The sequence below is a fragment of the Miniopterus schreibersii genome, assembly GCF_964146895.1.
Source record: "Miniopterus schreibersii genome assembly, chromosome: 2".
Taxonomy (NCBI): Eukaryota; Metazoa; Chordata; class Mammalia; order Chiroptera; family Miniopteridae; genus Miniopterus; species Miniopterus schreibersii.
In genome coordinates this window covers 45,058,965-45,070,648 of record NC_138102.1, presented here as the reverse complement: position 1 = coordinate 45,070,648, position 11,684 = coordinate 45,058,965, and the positions used below count along the sequence as shown (strand labels likewise).

Genomic DNA, 11,684 nt, shown 5'->3' with positions numbered 1-11,684 from the left:
TTGGCTGAAAAACAAGAACTACTGGTCAGACTTCAAGTTTGGCTCTATGTCAGTCACACCCAGACATTGAATGGCCTTTGTGCAGATGGTGGACATGATGATTCTTTGTGGATGACAACAAGCAGAAATCTCATTTTGCATTTGTATGTGTATGGGAGTGTGTGTTCATCTTGACTTGATTGAATTACAGGTTAGACTAATTGAAGAAAGTACATTTAAAAAGAAGGTTCTCATTTTAGTTTTATTGTAGTGAGTTTTATTCTTAATTTTCTTAAAAGGCACCCAAGAATAATTACCTTTGTGAACCAAAAATATACAAAACTGTACAGAATAAATAGTTCATAGAAATCTAGCTATACTTTCTTGTAAAATAAAGCTACATTGTGCCACTCTTGAGGCAACTTAAACCACTTACCTTCAGAAGTGCCTTTTGCTACTAATTTATGGCAACTATCATTATACATCAATAAAAATATAAAATAACATTTTTTCCTATTTGTTTTACACCTGTGAAATACTTGCCACAAGAAACATATTTCTATCATGGTCACTCAAATTTACAAAGGATCAATGCTATAAAGGAAACGAAACTTAATAGATGCACTAATCATATTTACAGTTGAATATCAGTAGCATTTTAAAAATACTCCAAGAATAAGACTTAAACTTTGAGCACAAATGACATACCTTAGTTCACAGCAGCATTGACAGTAAGATTGTCTACACAAAATGTGCAGAAAACCCAAAAAGTTTGCTTATTTATTCCACCTGTACTACTAATCATTCTTAATTTTAAATTCAGAAAGCATAGCCGGGGCATTTTTTTTAATCCTCAAATGTTCAAGGTTTTGGCTCACTCCTAGCCTATATAACTCAACCTTTCATTTTTTTCTTTACTATTTGTAATTTTAAAGGTCCAGTTCCTTTAAATAAAATTAGGTGCATTTGACAATGTACATTTTTTCAGTACATATACTGGTTATATAAACAATATATTCCTTACATATTATAACTACATATACAAGTATGATTTTTAAATGACAAGATCCAATTCTATCCAATCCACAAGTAAAGTAATTCAAGAAAAATAGGATTACTTGAATAGTCAGCTCTTTTAGATGTGCAAGAGGACTTCTGAGAAACACTATTAAGTATCATCCTTGAATGATTTACATGCAAGGATTTGTTTTGTTGGGGACAGACAAAATTGCCAAAAGACAATGCAATGGCTTCTCCCAGTGATCCCTGAGTTTCTTTCTTTTTTTTTCCACAGGAGTACCGCTGTGCTTAAATTCTGATTGATGACACACTCATGTAAGGCACTTATTTACAAGATTTTGACTTAAGACAGAATCACAGCATTTCTTCAAAAGCCCTCAAACTCTCCATCTATGTTTGCTGCTCCAGGACCTCTAAGTAGTCAGGTTCAGCATGCAAGTTAGCTTTGAGCTCAAAATATTCATTTTTTGTCTGTTCCACTAAGACTTTCCTTGGCCTCGAGTACATTAATGTCTCCATTAATTTTAACTCTTCGTGGGCTCCTGGATAGTGTACCTCCATATCAGGCTTGAGTTGAGCAATGTTCTTCTTTAGGTATTCTGTGATTCCCAGTTGCTGGAGTTCTCTTTCCTTCTCTAAAATGTTCCTATACAATGAACTGGCATCTTGGAAGGACAAAAATTCAGTCGACTGGTCTGTGGTTTTGTACTTCACATTTGAGCCTGTGAGTGGCGAATGATTTTCCCGTTCTAGAAGACTTCTTTGGAGATGTTTTGCATCACTTCCCTCTTTCTCATTCTTTTCTTCTTCTACTTCCAAATGCTTTGGGCCAAAGGATGGACTTCTATAGACATGAACCATGGGGCTCACCATGTGCTGCTCATACAGTGTTGCAGTGGGTCTTTCAGTGGTGTGGTGAGTTGTTTTATGGCCATACATGCTGTATTGAAGATGTACGGGACTATTGTCTCTGATTTGCTCATCTGCTTGTTTCTTTTTGTATCTTCTCCTACGGTGCAGAACAAGAACCACTATCCCTGCAGCGCAGAACACAATAGTTATAAAAACAATCAGCAGTCCCAGTATTAAAACGGATAGTGGCACAGCATCGGTAAGTGATCTTAAAACAGTATCGGCTGTAGGAGTATTGACAATTATGTAGCTAGTCTGAGTTGGCAGGGATGGGTTGTTGACCAAACCTGGGCAAAGAAGGTCACTATTCAATGCTTTTAATTCCTTCTTGTATAGGTGCTCTGGAGAAGCACAGAGGATGTCATCTGTCACTGCATTCTTACTTAATTTTTGTATCCATTGCTGCAATCCAACAAGGTCACAGGAGCAATCCCAGGGGTTGTCCTCAAGGTCAATCTGGGTCAGTAAATCAAGTTCATCCAAGATATTACTTACAGGTAGATGAGTAAACTGGTTTGTTTTAAGATTTATCCTTGTTAGTGGAACCCCTGAAAAAATATGTGGTGGTAAAACTTGTAACAGATTATTATTTAAATACAGGACTCTAAGTTTAGGCATTGGGTTAAAGGTTCCTGGTAATATTTCCTTCACTGTATTATATTCAAGATATAAGTACTCAAGATTGTGGAGACCAAGGAACATGGATCTACTTAATTTGGTCAGGTGGTTACCATTTAAATAGAGCTTCTGTAATCTTGTCAAATTCATAAATGATCCTTCTTCAAGAACCTCAATATGATTGTTTCCTAAGTGAAGCATTTCCAGAGTGAAGTATTCCACTAGATCAGACTTCGTTATTGTATGAATAATATTTCCTGCTAGAATAAGCTTTCTAGGATTTTGCGGAGGAGGTTTCAGATCCGATACACTTTCAATATTGCGTTCTTGACAGTGTATTAGAAGTCCTGATGGGGACAGTACTTTGCAGTTACAAGGAATAGGACAGTAGGGTCCTGGAAGTTGAGTGGATGGCTTTGTAAGGTATGGTATCAAACCCGGTGCTTTGGTGGGTGGTTTTAAAGGGGATGCAGTCTTGATTGACATGCGACTGTCACTAATTGAAGATGTTACTGCCAGATGTAATGATCCTGAAGGATCCTCATGCTCTTCATACACCGGTGGGGTGGGGCAAATTGATTCCATTTTCAGTCGGCTTAGTATGCTTCCTTTGAAAACTGGAGGGCTGTTGCATACAACATCACCAATTATAGACTGTGGAGGCATGTTTTCCAACCAAATTTTTAGCTGTAGTAAGTCACAATTGCACACCCATTTATTGTCCTCCAATTGGAGATCCAATATTCTGCCAATATGTTCTAAAAAACCAACATAAGGCAATGTTTGCAACTGATTTCCACGAAGATCTAGATGGGTTAAAGGAACAAATCGAAATATGTTTGGAGGAAGACTCTCAATAGCATTGTCATTTAAAATTAACACCTTAAGTCTGTTGAGCTTGCTAAAGGCACTTGGTTCAATCACTGTAATAAAATTGTTATCTGCCTGTAGAAATTCCAGGTTTTCCAGACCATGGAAGGTATCCTCTTTAAGAATTTCTAAAGAATTGTGATTGATATGAAGTTGCTTTAGGAGGCCAAGGCCATTAAATGCACCAGTCTCAATATCTGCAATATTGTTAAATCCAAGGTGTATTGAGATAGCATTGCTAAGCCCAGAAAAGTCATTTGTGTGAAGCATTGTCAAGCCATTATTTAATAAACTTAAGTGGAAAGGTCGTGATGGTGGCACACTGATTTGAGATAACGTCTTGATACCTTTTTCTTCACAATTTATTAGAACTGTGCCGTCTTTTTCCTCGCAGTTACAAAGGGAATCACAGGAACCTCTGGCGGAGGACTCTGGAGACTGGGACTGTGAAGACATATAGGCAAGGAGAGATGAATAGAAGAGATGAATCCACAGCTTCATGTTGTCCTGTGATGGAATCTGATTCTGTAAAATAAAAGGCAATAACAATGGGCTTTAGTGGGCAGGAGCAGGGGGGAAATGAGTCTGATGCTTTCAAAATGATAAGTTTTCTTCTACAAAGAAAAACATTGATTACTGTGAAAATACAAATACTTTGCTATATCTACATTGTCTTTTACTTTTTTCTATTATGATGACAGGTGTGTTTTAATTTACTTTTAACTTGCATTATGATCAAATTGTAAAATTTAAGTCAAGGAGAATTTAAAATATTATATCCCCAGTTGTGTTCCTATCTGCCAAATAAACTGCATTTCAATAGATGACAGAGGTGTTGGCTAAATGGACCACTGATTTCTTGATAGGATGCAAAGGTGTATGTTTGAAACAACACCGAAGTTCTTTTCACCACAAAGGAGATTAATATAAGACTGAAGGATTAAAGTATAAGACAAATATGTAAGTATTAGCCAGAGGCAGAGAGAACTGTAGAAAATAAAAAATGATAGAAAATGTGTATGCATGTATTATGCATTTCATTTATATTTTTTAACTTCATGTCACAATATAACATCTAATAATGTGTCTGTGTTTTAACCTGCTTTGATTTTGGCTCAATATACTTATTAATTACATTGTTTATTTGAAACCTTGAAAAAAATATGCCTCTGACCATGTAATAAAGTGGAACACTATAAAAAGAATTTTGCTTTAATTGTGCTGTCTAGGGTACTTTGTATCAGTCTAATAGTATTAGATATGTGTGATTAAGAGTCCCATTCAAATCTTACTTCAGTCACACTTTATATTGAATTTCTAGACATAGAATATTTTCTGTTACTTTTAAAATCTGTTATGAATAAGGTTAATATCATTAAAACTAAAGAAGAAAAACTGATCTTGAGCACACATTTCTGGCTATTATAAAGGAATAAACAATGCCACATATAAACTTCTAGCAAATGACTTCCTAATGAGATCTTGAAACAGGCTTTAGGGTATTGAATGTCATCACGTAAGTAAGCGGTTGATCTCTTTTATTATAAGGCTGTAAGTCACAAACAATGAACTCTGAAACAAATTGCACTATACTAAAACATTTGAGAAGATCTCTAATTTTCTAAATAAATAATGACAGTTCAGAATAACAATATCACATATTCTAGTTCCTTAAACATTTAACACATGCATCTGAAACAGCAATTTTTAGTAAAGATTCTAACTCTGAAATGACAGTAATGACAAGATAAATGCATAACTGTAATAGTATCTAATTTTATTCCCTTCCTTTAACTATTGTACCTTAAATTTATATAAACTAAATTGAAAGGTAAATAAACCCCACACCTTATAACTATTCAATTTTTCAAAATGATAATCGCTTTCGTTTTCTTGGATGGAATGCATATAGTAACTTTGAATCTAATTAAAATTCATAATCAGATAAAACATACCAGAACCCATTCAATAAGCCTGAAAATAAACTTTTATTCCAAGAAAACGCATTGTTTTATTGAAAACATGTAGAGTATAAAGTTTCTGAAAGGTAAAATGTAGCCAAAGAAATAAAACAACATAGTACCTTTCTATGCAAAGGAAAACTTAGCAGACTCAATATTTTGAAAAGGAAATGGTTTAATTTTTAACAGCTCTGAGAACTGTGCCTAAGATCAAGCATCTTGCAGTTGGAGTCTTTAACTTGTGGATTGGCTTCCACAAACATTAAAGTACTTCTCCATAGATTACCAAGAAAGAATATTATTCATTTCACCAGGCACAGCATCTTGAAAAAAGGGTAAATAACTTCCAGATGAAAATATCTCATGCCTTTTTCATCTTATATGCATTTTATGTTCTTCCAAATGTCCTAGAAAACAATTTCTAATATTTTCAGAAATACATACAAATTTGAAGAGTGGTTCTATATTGACAATATCTGATCCAATGTTAAAGAGGTCAAAAATCTCCATATATTTTTAGAAAACACTGTTAAGTCAGGAAAGAATAAAAGTAGTATACAAAATACAAAGAATCCTTTAATATTCTGCTTATGTTTGAAGTTCAACAGTGGCATTTGGAACTGATCTCTTTTTTTCCCAGAAAGCACACATATTTAATGTCCAATAACAAGCTGCAAGCTGTAAAAATTATAGTGGCATATTATTTTATTTGTTCTTCTCTACAGCCAGCTGTTGGACTAAATGTCTGCTGCTCAGAGAAAACGGGCATCTGCTACAGCATTAGTTGTGACAATGAGAAAGAATGAAACTGGAGATCCTCTAATGCAAAGTTATATTTTTCAAAGGGGCAAACATATACATTTCAATCACGTTAGGATAATGAAAAAAATAGGTATCGCAAAAGCCTGGAAACATTCATCTTACCTGTAAAGCAGAGACTCTTCCTGACGTTATCTGTAATGCACAGCTGGAAGGGATGTTCAAAGTAAATTCAGTTTCTTTATTAAAAAAGAAAACACTAACCACTGTGTACTTTCTTCTCAAATATCACTTTTTGGCAAGTCCCGTCACTTTATAAAGTGAAAGCCTCTGGTCAAAGACAAAGTGCTGAGCATTTCACTGAAAATATTTCAAGCAGAGTGCATACTAGATCATCCTGAAGCAGTTGTCCTTTTCTTCCCCAATTAAAATTCAGGGCATACTTCACAGCTATGCTGACTTTTTGCATATAGTTAACCAGTTGCAAGCTGCTGAAATGCAGTCTATAAACAAGATGTTTCACAGAGCTGGGGCTGATCACTTGCTGTCTCAGGTTGTAGATCCAAGCTGCAGCAATGTTCTCTTTCCTCCCTTTCTAGTCTTTCTTGTTAGCTCAGTTTGTTATTAGTCAGATTGCCAAGGGCTGGGAGGTAGGCGTAAATAAAGAGACTTCTTGGCTTTTGGCTCAGCCTTTAAGCCCTTCCCCATCAGAGAGCTTTAATCTGCCAGTGTCATTTAACAGAGGAGGCAGCTCCACCTTGGGACTGCTCAACTCCTCCTCTTTCTGCAAATGGTCTTTCCACTCCCTTTTCGTACCAAATATAGTGCAAGGAAGTTTTGATGAAAACAATTACATGTCATTTGAACGTTTAAGATTATTTTGTGTTATACAGAAAGCTAAATAATTCATCATGTTAAATTATCATCTGGCACAGTACTTTGCTATTTGCAGACACGTGTGCAGAAAAACTGCATGCATGCTGCCTGGAGAATAGTGGCTTCAGTTTTATTTTGAAATTGTGCATGAAATAAATTTTAAAAAGTCCACATGAACTGCTTTCTTGCAATATTTGCATTTTTCTATTCACCCTTTTAACATTTTTTTCAAAGCCTCATGCCAGAGACTCTGAGTTTTATACTTCATTAATTCTTTCCCTACAGCTAAGACTCAATGATGAGATTAGAAATGAGGTTCTTTTTCAGTTAAGGTAATATTTATTTGGAATGGAAATATGATTATTATAAATTACACTCAAGAATCTTTATTGCAAATGGTTGTCATTCATCAAACACTGCTTATTGCTCAAAAATATAAAATTGTATCTTTTCAGATAAAGTAAAACAAGTTAAATGAGTACACAGAAATGAAAATATCCTGATTTTTTATGGTACTAGGTCATTTTTCCCCTAAAATGGTTATATTTTAAAAGTTACTCATTTCTTCAACTGTTAAAAGTTTCTGAATCATCACTAATATAACTCTCAACTGTCAGATTCCTTATTTCTCCAAATGCCTATGTTTTAAAAATCATTCCTCTTTACCTGTATTCCAAGTACCTAAACTTTTTCACATCCAAAAATGAATATACAAGATGCTATGTTTAGAAACACTCTTGCCTATAGGTTTTAGAGTCTACCTATATAATAGTAGCTCTCATTTCAGCAAAAGCTACTTCTAAGAAAGAGGTTTTATGCAGATTAAATCATCAACATGGGAGAAAATTAGATTGGATTATTATATAATGACAGTCTACATGCAGGCACTCAAAGTCATCATTTCCATATCCTTAGTGTGGAAGAGCTGCTTTAAAATATAAGGATGTTGATGCAATTTTTAACACCCCATCTTTCCTTTATATTATATTCTCTCACTCATTAAACTCCTCATTTATTTTAAAGACGCTGTGTGCTCTAAGATGGAATAGAGTTTATAAACACAGGTGAAGAAGTGGGGAAGGAGAATAAAGATGAGAAATGAGAGAATAAAGGGAAAAAGAAAGAATGGAGATGAGGAATCGGTCTTAGGCACAATCTACTACCAGCTGAGGACCAAGTCAACCGAAATCAACCTATTAATTTAGGTAAGTAGTGACAAAATAGTTACAATCAATGGGGGAAAAGGAACTAGAATAATTTCCCTTCCAGCACCGCAGACGTAATTCTCCAGATGTATTTCTTTAGGGTTTGGAGGCAAAAGTCACAGAAAAAATGTTCTTGAAGTAGAGTTTGTGGAGGAATGTTGTTCAAAGAAACATGTGCGACAAAAGGAACTACACTCCTTATAGATTTAGGCAAGTTTCTCTCATTTTCTCCAATTTGAACATGTATCTATTTTATCCATAATTTACACCTAGCAGATATTTGAAATTATATATCTTGAATTCCCTGCTTACATATCGCATGTTGTCTCATTCGTGCCTAAATTACCAGTTAATTACACGATAGAAAGGAAGGGAAGTGACTAATGAGCCAGTTCTTTTTCTTCTTTACCTTTTCAGTAAGTTCTGGGTGGGAACAGAAAATAAGGGTAGGTGCAGAAATGTTACTTGAGGAGCATTCTGTAACTTAATTCAAAGGAGTGATGTTGATAATGAATTACTCAGCACTATCTCAAACTTAATGAAGTATACAATTTAGCACATTCCAAATGATTATGGCTACAACCACTGCTCTCTACGTTTTGTTCCTCAGTTGTTTCACTCAATCCGTCATGCCACCATTTTCCCCCAAAATGCTTATGGCAGAATGTGTTAATGATGGTTGGATAACTTTTATTTTAACATTATTTTTAATTTCCAGTTCCATAAAAAGTACCTTCCCTTTGTAGCTTTCTCAACGTTTTAATAATAAATTTGTCAAGTGATCATAATAAATACTACTTTCCACATAATTTACCCCCAGTGACTCCATATTTATGTTAAAAAGTAATCAATTCTTTTTAATCACATCCTCTAAGCTATGTGTTATTGTGACGTTTACTGTTTTTAGAATGTGTATCTTAAAGGGAGAACATTAAAGTATCTAATTACCCTGAGGAATACCAAGTGGTCAGAAGAAACACAGTTGTCCCTGTTGTCACTTCAGAGCAGCGCGTCCCACACGGGAGTTGGGAGGCTGCCTTCCCTTCCCTGCCTACGCAGATGGGGGAGGCAATCCTTTTACGTATCCAAAGATAATAAAGGCCAGATGGGGTAATGTTTTATGAAATTTGTTGGACTGATAAAGCATATAGGACAAATAATACAAAAAGATCAAGGCTAAGCACTGGAAAGAGGAAAGAAAATTAAACAATGAAAGAGATCTATTCATCCTGTGTAGAACTAGTTCTACCGCAGAGCATCTGCCCATCCTTTGCAATGCCACGTTCAAGTGGTAAAGTGAAGACATATGTAGGATTGATTTTGGCTTAAGAATCTGGAAGGCCTGAAGAGAGAAGCCTTTGCACCATCTGTGGTGTAGACTGAGGAATATTTAAATACTCTGAAGGTGGAAAGTGTAACACAATGACCCTTTGGGGATGATAATACTATAGATGGATATTAAATATTCACTGGTGGTTTCACTCTTTGAAGAAATAATTTAAACACAGAAATTATCCTAAATCAATTGTTACTTTTTAAGTATTTATATAAGTAAAAGAACTACTCATCGCATATCATTGGGAAATAACTATTACTGTGAGCTCTGTCTGCTCAGTACTGTTAGGGTATTACACTGAAACTCATGATAATACTATTAAAATTGAATACTATCGATATCTGCAATCAACATCTAAATTACAGTTATGTAGAGACCTTGTGTGCTGTTTTTAACATTACTATAGGCATTTTTCTTTTTCTTATTTCAAACTAAAAGTCTTTCTTTAAAATTGTTAATACTTTTAAAAAGGTATGTCTGTTTCATTATAAAACTCTAAAGGAAATTCAAAAGAAATAAGAAAAGTAAAATTCACTTACAATTCCCTAGCTTAAATTCAACTCAAATATTTATTTTGTATTCCAATGCCGTCCATTGTATAAAAAAGTTATAGCTCATAAAATATTTTTTAATCTTTGAAAAATAATAGAGTAAAATCTAATTGAAATACATAGTTTGATTGCCATAAATCCCATTCATAGAAAATAATAACAAAATAATGTTGCCTTTCATTTTCCGCAATGCCATGCTCTATAGTGGATTTTTAATTTGATCCTCAGATCTGGAATGTAGGGTCCTCACTCACTGGGAGAGAGGCCCAAAACACTATATCGGCATTTCTTTGGGGGGCGGGAGAAGTTTCTGTTAGTGTCAGAGCTAAATCATTATGAATAACTTGATTTCTGACAATAACATGCAATTTAATAAAGGACAAGTACCTGTGACGTGGAAGAAAGGAAGATGTTCTACCCTTTCAGCAATAACATCTCTGTATATCAGAACGTTTGTATGTGTTCATCGTGAAAAATGACTTTCAGTGAAAACTTTATACATCTTAAAAAGAATTTGTATGGAAGATACAATATTTTATGCAGTCACAAGTGAATGGGTTTTTAGGACTTGCCTTTCACATTGAGCCTTCAACAAAGAGGTTAATGTGTTATGTGAATCTTAAGTTTCCTTCATGCTCAATTTGATTTCAGATCAAAGGTATAAAGCTAATAATGGAATTGCCTTATTCTGAAAGAGGTCTTACAATAAAACTTCCTGTTCTAATTTGAAATCTGTTGACACAAAGGAACTCTCTAATACCATTGTTTAACCTGGCAAAACCTAAAACATAACAAAAACTTTTTCTTGAAGCTTGTATTATTAGCTGTCTTCATATAAAGTATTTTTGAGATTTCATAAAATCCCCTACTTCAAATGGATGCCTAAGAAAATTGTTTTTAAAAATTACCAAAAAAATCCCTACAAAATGTAGATGAATATTTCCATAGTGAATAACTAACAGTGTGCAAGAAAACAAAGCCCAGTGGAATAATGCCGGACTGTGAGTTATTTTGATTGTAAATACTCCTTGAGAGAAGGCTAGTATCTACTTTGTATTTTTTTCCATAGTACTACAGAGTGAGTTGAACATAGAAAACAGTCAAACAGTTACTCAAGATGAATTGTTTCTTTGTACATTCTCACTCTCATATAACCTTAGGACATTTACTTACTAGTTCTTAAGAATGTATAAAGATTAATTTTTTAAAAAAATTGTTCATATGACAAAAACATAATGTTAAAGGACAATATTGAAAACTAAAAATTAAATATTGATCCTCTGGGTCTTTCCAAATGTTGATATATAGAGTTATTATAATGCAACCTGTGTGACTACATTATTTTGTATTCAGATGATTAACGATAATGATAGGTAAATACTACTGAATCAAATATGCATAACAGAGTATTAGGTTGGTGGATCACCTGCAAATTTTAAATCCCTGATGCTTTCCCATTGCCAATTACAATTCAGATACCATTGCCTCTCCCTGTCAACTATAGCTGTGTCACTGAGGGATGCAAACTTTTTAAATAGCTTTAATATTACAATTAAGATATTTAACCATTTTTAGAAAACATGTCAGTTGGTGTTTA

General features: G+C 34.3%; 1 protein-coding gene across 1 annotated transcript; it reads right to left on the bottom strand.

The window, feature by feature from the left end:
- Nucleotides 1–222: 222 nt before the first annotated feature.
- On the bottom strand, nucleotides 223–6,852 carry SLITRK6 (SLIT and NTRK like family member 6). The gene is made up of 2 exons (XM_081130397.1): nucleotides 6,285–6,852; nucleotides 223–3,924 (listed from the first exon to the last, which is right to left on the bottom strand). The coding sequence occupies exon 2, from the start codon at nucleotides 3,898–3,900 to the stop codon at nucleotides 1,390–1,392; it is 2,511 nt and encodes an 836-aa protein (XP_080986523.1). The 5' UTR covers nucleotides 3,901–3,924; nucleotides 6,285–6,852; the 3' UTR covers nucleotides 223–1,389.
- Nucleotides 6,853–11,684: the final 4,832 nt, after the last annotated feature.